This window comes from Impatiens glandulifera, chromosome 1 (assembly GCF_907164915.1).
Source record: "Impatiens glandulifera chromosome 1, dImpGla2.1, whole genome shotgun sequence".
NCBI classification, from domain to species: Eukaryota; Viridiplantae; Streptophyta; class Magnoliopsida; order Ericales; family Balsaminaceae; genus Impatiens; species Impatiens glandulifera.
Window position 1 is genome coordinate 36,451,679 of NC_061862.1, and position 13,004 is coordinate 36,464,682.

The 13,004-nt window shown below is 30.4% G+C and overlaps 2 protein-coding genes across 3 annotated transcripts; one reads left to right on the forward strand and one right to left on the reverse strand.

Moving 5' to 3' along the window:
• The first annotated feature begins 2,099 nt into the window (after positions 1-2,099).
• Positions 2,100-4,764, forward strand: LOC124922046. The gene is made up of 3 exons (XM_047462771.1): positions 2,100-2,805; positions 2,972-3,275; positions 4,695-4,764. The coding sequence occupies exons 1-2, from the start codon at positions 2,171-2,173 to the stop codon at positions 3,264-3,266; spliced, it is 930 nt and encodes a 309-aa protein (XP_047318727.1). The 5' UTR covers positions 2,100-2,170; the 3' UTR covers positions 3,267-3,275; positions 4,695-4,764.
• LOC124922045 (probable serine/threonine-protein kinase PBL28) lies at positions 3,263-4,993 on the reverse strand. 2 transcript variants are annotated; one of them, XM_047462769.1, is made up of 7 exons: positions 4,864-4,993; positions 4,558-4,748; positions 4,293-4,491; positions 4,057-4,220; positions 3,891-3,998; positions 3,693-3,815; positions 3,263-3,628 (listed from the first exon to the last, which is right to left on the reverse strand). In XM_047462769.1, the coding sequence occupies exons 1-7, from the start codon at positions 4,931-4,933 to the stop codon at positions 3,392-3,394; spliced, it is 1,092 nt and encodes a 363-aa protein (XP_047318725.1). In that variant the 5' UTR covers positions 4,934-4,993; the 3' UTR covers positions 3,263-3,391. The 2 variants fall into 2 exon arrangements, with proteins under 2 accessions (XP_047318725.1, XP_047318726.1); XM_047462770.1 differs by having other exon boundaries at positions 4,834-4,933.
• Between the last annotated feature and the right edge of the window lie 8,011 nt (positions 4,994-13,004).

Consider the following 13,004-nt stretch of genomic DNA (forward strand, 5'->3'; position numbering starts at 1 on the left):
ATATTTATATTATGTCTTTTTTCGTGTCATGTCGAGATGTGATCGTATCATAATTATATCAACTAGCATTTAGCCCGTGCATTTGCACGAGTAATAATATAAAAAACCGTGAAAAAAATTACGGATAACATTTTTAATTTTATTTTTAACCGTTTTAAATTTATGGGTGGGTCAACACATAATCCGACCCAAGTATCCATTTACTCAACATTATTATATATTAGTTAGTTAAAAAGTTGAACTTATATTAATATTAAAACGTTCCGCATTTATCAAATTTGGTGTTTGAATTTAATATATAAAGTCTTTGTACCCTAGTTGGTTAATGAGTTGTACTTGTTTTTGTTAGGTTGCAAGTTCGAAACATACCCCTAGCATTTTTAATTTTATTTTTAACCGTTTTAAATTTAAAAACGGGTAAACCCACAATCCGACCCAAGTATTCAAATTAACCACAGCTCTCGACCCGGCAATCCGAACACTTTAAAAATTAAGCATCATTATATATATAGATTAGTTAGTTAAAAAGTTGAACTTATATTAATGTTAAAACGTCCCGCGTTTATCAAATTTGGTGTTGAATTTAAAATATAAAGTCTTTGTAGCCTAGTTGGTTAAAGAGTTGTACTTGTTTTGTTAGGTTGCAAGTTCGAAACATACCTCTAGCATTTTTAATTTTATTTTTAACCGTTTTAAATTTAAAAACAGGTAAACCCACAATCCGACCCAAGTATCCAAATTAACCACAGTTCTCGACCCGGCAATCCGGACACTTTAAAAATTAAGCATCATTATATATATATAGATTAGTTAGTTAAAAAGTTGAACTTATATTAATGTTAAAACGTCCCGCGTTTATCAAATTTGGTGTTGAATTTAAAATATAAAGTCTTTGTAGCCTAGTTGGTTAAAGAGTTGTACTTGTTTTGTTAGGTTGCAAGTTCGAAACATACCTCTAGCATTTTTAATTTTATTTTTAACCGTTTTAAATTTAAAAACGGGTAAACCCACAATCCGACCCAAGTATCCAAATTAACCACAGCTCTCGACCCGGCAATCCGGACACTTTAAAAATTAAGCATCATTATATATATATAGATTAGTTAGTTAAAAAGTTGAACTTATATTAATGTTAAAACGTCCCGCGTTTATCAAATTTTGTGTTGAATTTAAAATATAAAGTCTTTCTAGCCTAGTTGGTTAAAGAGTTGTACTTGTTTTTGTTAGGTTGCAAGTTCGAAACATACCTCTAGCATTTTTAATTTTATTTTTAACCGTTTTAAATTTAAAAACGGGTAAACCCACAATCCGACCCAAGTATCCAAATTAACCACAGCTCTCGACCCGGCAATCCGGACACTTTAAAAATTAAGCATCATTATATATATATATAGATTTGTGTTTGTGTCATGTTCAACTCACAACCTAATTGAGATAATATATTGTTGTTATGTCGTGGTGCAATTATCAATATTAATAAAATTTAGGTCACAATTAATAAATGTGACTAGAAAAATTATACATTTATACTTTATTTGAATACCTCATTCATGTTATCTTTTGAATAATATGTTTATTTTTACACAATTACTGATTTTATACTCTGTATTTTAAACCAAAATTTTAAATTAAAAAATAAAATTCATTTATTTCATATAAACAATTCTCATTATGTGCAATACCCATGACAACATTATTTTTCTTACATTCTAACCGTTTCTATGAAACATTTTTATTTTGATCAAAATTTTGTTTAAATGTATTTATTAACATTAACAATATAAACCATTCTCATTATGTGCAAACCCATAACAAGATTGCTTTTCTTACATTCTAAATTGTTTCTATGAATCATTTTAATTTTGAACTATTTTTTTATATGTATTTATTAATATTAAAATATAATTATCATGATAATAAATAAATAATACATATTAATTATTCTATTTGGAGAGGTGGAAGTTGTACGTTTCTATCTAATTTTTTTTATCTAAATTTATTTTTAGTCGGTTATATTTTGATCGGTCGATTTAAAATAATATTACCGCTTAAAGGATCTGGTTTTATCCATTGTTCTCGAAAATACATAATTTATTTTTCTCTCTTTATCATCTCTTCAATCTAGCATAATCACAACCAGAGCTACTTTCTTTTCTTCTTCTTCCCGAAAATGGCAGCAATAGTCTCTCTTTCGACTTCTTTGGAACTAAAGTCATGCTCTACCATCTTCTTCAAACCGAATCACTCAATATTCTCCTTAAAACATACACACCCATGTCTTATCTTCCCCAGATCTACTAACACTATCTACAAATTCAACCTCTCTGTCTCCACTTCCGGGTCTTCTCCTTCTAATTCTCCATCAACCCCTTTAAACCCAATTCTCCCGGGTCGTTTTCTCACTAATGTTGAGCTCGAAAAGCTAAAATCCTTAGAAGAATTCGAATATCTTCATGAATTGGAATCTGGGTCGTTATGTGTACGCGTGATGAGAGAAGAAGAAATGGAAATGGCGGTTGCCCTTTTGTCCGAATCGTTTGCAGAATCTATGCTTCTTCCCAAAGCTTATGTGAAACTGTTGGGTTTCTTAGTGAAGCAGTATTTGATGGAGAGGGGAGCATTAATGCCTCATGCTGCCACTCTTGTTGGGTTCTATAGAGGGAAAGAAGACGATGATTTCCAGTTGGCTGGAACTGTGGAAGTTAGTTTTAATAAAATGGGTGCTAACCCTTCACTTCCCACTCCTTCACCTCCAAAGGAGTCACCGTATGTTTGTAACATGTCGGTAAAGGATTCGCTTAGAAAGTATGTTTATGAAATCATGTTTTATTAAACACTTGGATCTTAATATCTTATGCATATTTGAATCTTGTCAGTTGTCATGTAAATATGCTTAATTTCTTTAGAACATCAATGTTGAATGTTCAATTGTTCTGGCATGTCATACCCTTTTGTCATGTGAAATCTGCAGGAGAGGAATTGGTTGGCATATTCTAAAGGCGGGTGAAGAACTAATTTCGAAGATGAGTTCGTCAAGAGAGGTTTACTTGCATTGCAGGTTGATTGATGAAATTCCATTCAATATGTACAAGAAAGCGGGTTATGATGTTGTTAGAACAGATAGTTTCTTCGTTCTTTTAACACTTCAAAGACGGAAGAACTTGATGCGCAAGTTACTTCCCCTCCCAGTGATCCCCGATTCTGACGAGGATGAAGATGCTTTAAATGGATCAGAAGATGCTTTAAATGGATCAGAACCTGCTTAGCTAAACGAGGTACATGATATTATTAACCTTAATTTGTCATTAAATTGCTTTTATTGTTCAACATACAACTTCTTTGTTGAAAAAATAATACACGAAGTCCAGTTCTTATGTAAATATGTCTTGCATCAGACCATTCTAAACGTATGCATAGTCATGCCCAACCCTTTCGAGTTAACTAAGAAAATGTTTTGAATCTCGTTTACGCATTCAACCATGGAGGGTCTTTCGGTACTTTCTTGACGAACACAACGAGATGCTAGATTCGCGTACATTGAAATGGATTCCATGGTGTATGAACTTCTGCTTATCTCTGAATCTATGGCCTTTCGCAACTTCTTCTTGTCGGTTACCATGTGCCTCAACTTAAGAAAAACAAACATATTAGTTACTTACTCTTAGTATATTCTCATCTCCTTTTCAGTTTACCTGTAATACCAAGTTCTTATCACACGGTCCTTGGTTCAAGTCCACGGCCCTCCTCCCGGTCAAGAGTTCTAGCATAACCACTCCAAAAGCATAAACATCGCTCTGTAGAGTCAGTTTCCCTGTCTGTTATCAAGACATGATCAGAATTCAAAAAGAGAGATGCATATTTATAGTGTAAAAACATATTGTGGTTTCTACCAATGTGTACTCGGGGTCAAAGTAGCCAAAAGTGCCGAGAACTCTAGCCGTCATGACATGACTCTCCTTACCCTCGGGCATAAGTTTGGCTAGCCCAAAGTCCGATATCTGTAAACTAACCCCCATTAGAATTTTATAGTGTATGCATTTAAAGATTTCAACTCACCTTGGCTTCAAAATTATTGTTCAAAAGAATATTGGTAGATTTGAAGTCTCGATGAATGATCGGAATCCCAACTGCCAAACCCGAATGTAGATAAGCTAATCCTCTTGCTGCGCCAAGTGCAACTTTAAGCCTTAGAGGCCAATCCATCTTCCCTTCACCGATCCCTGAAATCCATTCATTCATTCAGGATTTATTCCTTAGAAGAAACACAAAAAAAGGGTAATTTGAATCATTACCATTTAAGTGATCTTGCAAGTTCCCTTTCATCATGTACTCATAAACCAAAAACCTCTGTTTCCCATCAGCACAATATCCTATCAAGGAAACAAGATTCGGGTGGTCCAATCTACTCAAGATATCGACTTCCACCCGAAACTCACGTTCACCTTCCGCTTCCTTGAACGAGGGTAACTCCATTTTCTTGATCGCTACAACCTAAGACAAAACAAATTCCCAGTCCTATGTATGTTGTAGATTTGAATTAGAAAACAAAAATAGTACCTCTCCAGAAGATAAGGTGCCTTTATAAACACGGCCAAATCCTCCTTTCCCCAGAAAAAATTCGTCGCTGAATGACTTAGTTGCTTTATCCATTTCCTTGAATGTGAAAACTGCTGATCCATGGTATCTTTTTGCTGGTGGCGCAGGTTTTTGTTCTTCAAGTTGCCAGTACTCCGCAGGTTTGTACATCCCTATGAAGAAAGGAAAGGAAAAGAAAACCATGATCTTTGTCTCTTTTTGTTGTTGTTGGTCGGTTGTATATAGAAATAGAAAAACAGAACCATGAAGTAAAGAAATAGTACTGACAAGAGCTAGTGTTATCCTCGGACTTGCTCCTTCGGCGCTTGTTCCATGCAGAGACGAACCCAAAAGGCATGATTGAAATTGCAATGTTCTTCTCTGTATCAGACAACAGTTTTGATGAAAACAGAATCTGTCAAATGGAAGATAATAATATATGTTGTTTCTTTGTATGACTTGAAATTAAACTGGTATAGATAGTAGTAGGAATCCCATATAAGAGTGTGGATAAAGCAATTGTAGCTAGGTAGTTAATTGTGGGGAATACTCAACATGAAAGCTAGCTTTTGCGAGCATCAATTAATATGTGTGTATGTGAGAGAGAAAGAGAGAGAGAGAGAGAGAGATAGTGCTTGAAGGAAAAGAGAAGGAGATGGGGTTGCTTTGAAAAGGAAAGACTAGCTGCTGGCTGCTGCTGATTCTGCTTCTTCTTCTTCCTAACTATCTATATCACCTTGAATTTAACATCAATGGAGGGTAGATAGTCATTTTCTTTCTTAAACGTCCACTTATTTTTATTCTCTTTCAAGATTTTATACTTTTAAGATATCTTTCCATCCCATAATCATTAATACATTTTAGAAATTTTTTAAAAATTAAATTCTATTTAATAATTTTTTAAATAATGAATATTGTGACAATAAGGTTAAGCATATAGCCCATAAACACACCTAACCATTTAATTAGACGCAGAACTTGACACTTGACGGGCTCGAACTCAGGACCCTACAAGAAAACTGAGGATATTCACCTCTTCTTACCGCTAGGTTAGAATAAGAAGAGGGGATGAATTTTATAAATATTAAATCAAGAAGTAAAACTCCGGTCATTGCTGGTTTCTCGATAATTGTTGATGAACTTTAATGATTTTCCTTTGAGCATGTTTTCAAAATCCTTTGAAGATTTTCTATAAACGCTTTGTCTTTCTTAAATGTCAGAATGCAAGTTTTTAATTGAAGAATTTGGCTAAGACCTCTAAAAATAACATGTCATCATTTGTACATTGTATTTACATTTTATTTGTTATAGAGGATTAATATAAGTCTTGTATTCCTCAAATATCGATTTTTTAAAATATTTCAATGTTTCTTTAATTTGATGTTTGACTAATGAATACTTGTATTTATGGTTGAAGTATGCTTAAACCTAATGATCGTGATGGATGAGCGTTTATAAAAAACTGATCAATGGGAATTCACTTGGATCAACCAATCTTATGTGCTTGCAATACATTTGTATGGAGTACCTAATTGAGAGGAATTTATGCATCTTTTTGTCATTTCTCGTCAAAATCAGATTTACACATTGAACTATTGAAGTGTTTACAAATGATCTGTTATTGATGAAATATTTGAAAATCTGTTCTTTTGTTAAGATCACATTTTTTTAATAAAAAAACTATTAAAGTGTTAAATTTTTATCATTATTCAGTCTTTGTTCTGTTGATATAATGATTGAGATTATATTTTGAATTTTTGCTTTATTTACAAAGATTATTTTATTAAACTATAATCATATGAACAGTAATAAGAGGAGAAAATTTAGGAGAGGAAATGAATAAGGGAATGATGTGTCAATATATCACTAGTTGGAAAAAAGATAAAGTGTAAGGAGAAAGAGAAGAGAGAAAAATTTTATTATTTTTTGGGTTAATCAAAATGCGTCAGGTTATTCCCTTTAAAATTTTCTCTCCCAATATCCCTCCGCTAATCATTTCTCATAATCCTATATATATTAAAATGTGAAACGCCTTAATTTATAATTTTTGAAATGTCATGTCAATAAATTTATTTTATAAAAATCTATGGCGTATTGAACTGAACTAAAATAAATAATTAATTTGAAAACGATTTTGTATAAGTAGGATTTCAAAATAATTAAATTTCGAACGATTTCAAATTAAATTTAAAATTATAAATAAATAAATCTTGTTTATGTTTGTATTGAAAACATTACAAAAATGTTGATAGGAGGTGACCAGCAACACCGTAGGGCGGTCACATATGGATGGGTAGACGGTCGCAGCCAGTCGGGCGGTCCCTAGTTGACCAGATGAGTAGCCAAGTTAATTGTGCGTTCAGCGAGTCAACTAGGCGTTGGTCAATGCGCAAGGAGGATGGTTACAGAATGCGCATCCCACGACCGAAGAAATGCCCGACGGAGCCCTGTAGGGATCTCCTTCTTTACGACATCCACAAGATTTTACCCTTTTATGAAAAAAATGTTAACTTTTCCATTTTGGGCCATTTTCAGTGATTTAAAAAAAATAATAATCACAAAAGAACTTGATCATTTCCCTTAGTTATCCCGATTTTAGAAAGGCAAAAAAAAAATGTAATTCTAAAAGTTAGTTCAAAGGATTGAATGGCTAAGGCCTGGCTTGCTTAACGGTTCTTTGTTGTTCAAGATGAAGGTTTCATTTTTTGTAATTTTCTAATTCTTTCAAAGTTTTAAAAGTTAGAATTAATCAAATTCAATTTTTTTCGCTTTATTTCAGAATACCTATTTACTATGGATAATGATTCATACGATTTTTGAGTATATTTCAATTATTTAAACTCTCGTTTTGGTTGGAAAATGAGAAAAAGAACATTTGATCTAATCGAATTTTGAGCTGAAGAGGGATATTCTACGTGTGATCGACCTCTTCTTCAATCGACCGAGAATACAAAACCATATGTTGGGAATAAAGCGGAATAATCACATTTGTGATTAATTAATTATTCTCACTTGATTTGATCTTTAAAGCAAGAAACAATAAACATAAACGAAAATATAAATGACACAAAAACACCAAAATTTAACGTGAAAAAACTCCTTAAATCAATGAGTAAAAACTATCGGACTTTCGTCCAAAAGAAGCTTTACTATAATCAAATGTTAAACACGAAACAAATGAAAATAAGAGCTAAACAAAGAAGAGATTCCACTATCTCTATAAATGTATACTAGATGTCTCTCAAGTGTGTCTTGATAAGGTCAATTCCACTAATTTTTATAGCAGAACGAGAACAGCTCAAAAGTCTTTTTTCTAATAAGACAATCATGTCCAAGGTTGTCAAAATCGAGAGTTTACGTAAAATCGTTGAGCGTTGTAAACTCGTAAAATCTAGAGTTTAGATGATTGTAAGTAGGGATGTAAATGAGCCGAGCCGAGCCGAACAGTATCAAGCTCGAGCTCGGCTCGTCTGTTATATATTCGGGCTCGAGCTCGGCTCGAGCTCGTTTCGAGCTTTTATAATCGAGCTCGAGCTCGGCTCGTATGAATTTAATTGAGCTCACGAGCCGCTCGTATTCGGCTCGTTTAAAGCTCGTTTAGAGCTCGTTTAAAAAGCTCGTTTATGAGCTCGTTTAAAGCTCGTTCAGGAGCAAATTCATTCACTCTACTTTCCCCTTGAAATAAAACCCTCCTCAAAAGACAACTTAGCACAACAACAGGATCCATTAATGAGCAATGAAAAGTATGCAGCTAATGATATAATTTACATCTTAGTTCGTCCATCCGAACCAAAAACGAAAGAGATTTCTGCAGAAATCTTAGGCAGGTATCGGATCTACTAGACAGATCATTCATTCTACTTGCTCGATTCAGAACAGAAAAGATCATATATATATATATGATATTCTTTTAAGAACATTTTTAAATCTCAGACAGGTATCGGATCAACTAGACAGATCATTCTACTTGATCGAATCTGAACAGCAAAAATCATATATTATAAATAAATTACCTCAAACCCTAATATCAGTATAGAATTCATGTAGATCTACAAAATTCATACAAAGCTGAAACATGGAATGATTGAAATCTTATATCAAAACATTAAAGACACGTCCGTGGAGAGAAAAGAAAAGCGAGAAAACCTGGACAGCAGAAAAAGCAAAGAGATCAATACACAATGTAGATTCCTAGCAAAGTGTCTCGAAATCTTGTACGCAATCTAGTCAATCCCTTCTCTTTCTAGTCAACTAAGAGCATGATGAGAATGGTGGGAATAATAAACTCTTTTCTTTTTCCTTGTGAGCTGCAACCTTGAAAACCTAGACGGAAGAGAAGAGAGAGTTATGAGAGATAGAAGGATGAATGACCATCTTTCAGTTCTTCTACATAGTTCTAGAGGTATCTTTTAAAAAATATATATTTATTAATTTAAATTTAATTAAAGATTATTATTATATTAATTATTTTAATATATATATTACTTAATTTTTTTTTTATAATTTATATAATCGAACATGTTCGTGAGCCTATTAACGAACTTGTTCGCGAGCCTATAAGCGAGCCTATAAACGAACATGTTCGTGAGCTTACGAGCCGAATATCGAGAAGCTCAAGCTCGGCTCGTTTAAATTTTCGAGCTTTTAAACGAGTCTAAGCTCGGCTCGTTAAGATTAACGAACGAGCTCGAACAAGCTTTTTGCCGAGCCGAGATTCGAATAGCTCGCGAGCAGCTCAGTTCATTTACATCCCTAATTGTAAGAGTTTAACTTAAAAAAATAATAGTTATATATTATTATTATTATATATATATATATATATTATTTTCAGTTTAATATATATATATATATATTAAAATATAAAATTAATTAAAAAAATAATAAATAAATAACAATATAAAATAATTATACTTACAAAATTAAATATATTAATTTATTTATTTTAATAAATAATAACTTTATTTTTTAATTTTTAAATATAAATTTGTTTTTTAAACGTAATATCGTAAAAAATCGTAAAATCAAAATTATTTATAAACTCGTAAAATCTCATTATCGTAAATTTAAAATCGTAAGAGTTTACCTATTTAAAAGTTTACTTAAATTCAGACTCGTAAACCTTATGTGAAATTGTAAAATTGTAAGATTTTAATATAGTCAACTCGTAATTTTAACATCATGTCTCTATTTAACACAAATGAACTTCTTAAACAAGTTGGACTTTTTATTACATAATTAGGAGTCCAAACAAATAATTCAATACCATCCGTCTGAAAAAAAAATTGTCAGCGACTGAACTGCTTGACTTGGTATGGTTTCTTAGTAATAATCTGAAGCCTAACTTAGTTTTTGACTGAGAATTCGAAGTTTGGCCTAGTTCTCGATCGATGACATGATTTTCAACCGATGGCCTGATTTTCGATCGGTGGACTGATTTTTGACCGTTGACTTGGTTTTCGATCGCGGGCCTATTATCAACCTAAGGTTGTCTGGCCTAGTTTTCAGCTGAAGCCCGCCCATATTCGATCAACCCTACCTACTACTGCGATCAAACTATCAAACAAGGCTTAGCCTTGGTGTTAAGGCATGGCCATCTAGGAGGATTGAGTTGTCAAGCCATTTTTTTTTTTAAGTAAACGGGAGAAGAGAATGAAAGGAAGTGGATTAATTTTTTATTTTTTACAGATGTCAATTGGACTAGAAGTGGGTTGGTTCAAAGCAATTCTCAAAATTACTTGTTAAACTTCTCAAACTAATTTGTTTTGTTCTATGTTCCCAAACTAATTTGTTCAAATTAAATTCTTTTATTTATTTATTTATTTTTTTAAAATTTATTTATTTACATTTAAACTTATTTTTAAATATATATATTATTTAAATTATTATTTTTATTAAAATATTTAAATTATTATTTTTATAAATTTGATTATTTATATTTTAATATTTATAATTTTAATTATTTATATTTTGAAATATTAATATATATATATATATATTTATTTAAATTATAATTTTTATAATTTAATTATTTATGTTTTGATATATATTATAAATTATTATTTTTATAAATTTAATTATTTAAATTTTAATATATATATATATATATATATTTCAATTATTATTTATATAATAAATATTTATTTATCATTCTCATCAATAATTTTGATAAATATTAATAAATTTAAATTATTTTAACCATAACAATATAACAATTTAATAATTCATACAAAAAATTATTACAATCATCATTGTTCATATTAGTGATGATTTTGCTTAAAACATTGTTAGTACGTCTCGTTTTGGTCATACCTCCATAAATTATAATATTTTGGAGTTATTCACCTCAATTCGAATAGACTAGGTTTGATTTCGTTAGTTTTTCTTTTTTCTCAAATTTTTTTTGAGCATTTTGAAACCATTAACGCTAGATTTTATATTAAGTTTGTTCGTTGATTAATATTTGTGCCTTATGTTTTTATTATTGTATCTCAAATGCTCGTTATGTTTCGACTTTATTTGGTGGCACTATAAACTATCGTGTTTTTTTAATATTTTCGTCATTATATTTAAACGATTTTCATTTATATAATATTGAATGAAGCATTTAAAAAAAATAAAAAAATATATAAAATAATAATTGAAATGTAAATATATATATATATATATTAAAATATAAATAATTAAATTTATAAAAATAATAATTTAAAATATATATCAAAATATAAATAATCAAATTTATAAAAATAAAGATTTAAATATATATATTAAAATATAAATAATCAATTAAAAACATTACAATTTAAATATTTTAATAAAAATAATAATTTAATATATATTTAATAATGAGTTTAAATGTAAATAAATTAATTAATTTTAAAAAATAAAATAAAAAAATTGAATTTTAATAATAAAATAAGTTATTTTGAGAATAAATAAGAGAAAGTAAATAGTTGAAAAAGTTAAACAAGAAATATTATTATTCTAGTTCTATCTCATGGGTTTGTCTTAATACCTAGTTTGAATGCTAATTTTCACTTTTTATTTTGTTTTCTTTTCACTTTTATTAACCTACAAACAAAAATCATAAAATAAATAAAAAAAATGATCAAATAAATATTTCCCACAAAACAAAAAATATATATTTCTTAGACCTCGTTTGGATTTTATTTTATGAAATATACTTTTATTAACCTAAACAAATTTATAAAATATATATAATAATAAAATATATATTTTTAAACAAAAATATATATTTTTAAACAAAAATATATATATTTTTAATAAGGGCGGTTTGAATTTTATTTATTTAAAACTAACATTTTAATTATTTTTTCGGTACTTTTGTGCATTACTCGTCACTTATCGGTATGGATTACAACTATAATCCGCCTCGCGGTTTTTGATCCGAGTTGTCCTATTATGAACGATTTTTCTTTGATTATGATAAACATAACTATATATATAACATTACTAATTATTTATTTATTTTTTATATTTGATAAGAGTTTTAAGTTTAATTTTTATATAATATAAATTTTTAATATATTATAATATATATAATATTAAAATATATGTTTATATATTTTGTGAAATAATTTTTTTTTTAAAGAATATAATATAATAGTGCTTCACGGGTAATCTCTTAAACCTAAGAAAGTAGGAATAATAGTAAAATTCTTCCAAATAGAATAAGGGAAGTGTTGATTTTGGGTTGAACCGGTTTTTTTTTTGTTAGCTGTTTTTTGGTCCGGTTTAATTAATTGTAAAAACCGGGTCATTCATTTTATGTTGATATAAGAAGATAGGTGGTTAAGTCTTCAGGGAATTCTGTTTTTTCTTTTCTTGAGTGAGATTACTTTTCTTGAGAGATTTTGGTGAAGAATTCTTACAAAGAAAGGTGTGTAAGAAAAGGAAAGATAGTGTGAGTGATTGTAATCTGATACTTTTTCTTTATAGTAGAATCAAGCTCTAAGCTGAGCTTGACGGAGACGTAGGTCCGATTTGGGCTGAACTCCGATATCAAATTTGTGTCTTCTTCTTATTCGTCTTGTTTCTGTTTGGATTTCTGATTTACATTGGAATATTGTGTTGATCTAAGAGAGTATTTCTCAACAGTGGTATCAGAGCCTGAGTTAGGGCAAGAAACAGATCAATTGAGGATTTCGTGAAGATCTTCAACGCTGGCGAGTGATTGGGAACAGGGTGATTCCAGCTCCAGCGAAAGTGAAGATTGTGTTGACAGGGTTCAACAAGAGTCAAGTAAGAACTCAACGAAGGATTCCGCAAACAAGGTATTTCTTTGGCAACCAACTACGACGATGAAGATAGATATCGACAAGTTCGATGGAAACAGTGATTTTCGAATTTGGCAGCGGAAGATTAGGGCACTTCTTGCATAGAAGAGACTTGTGCGTACCCTAGAAGAACCA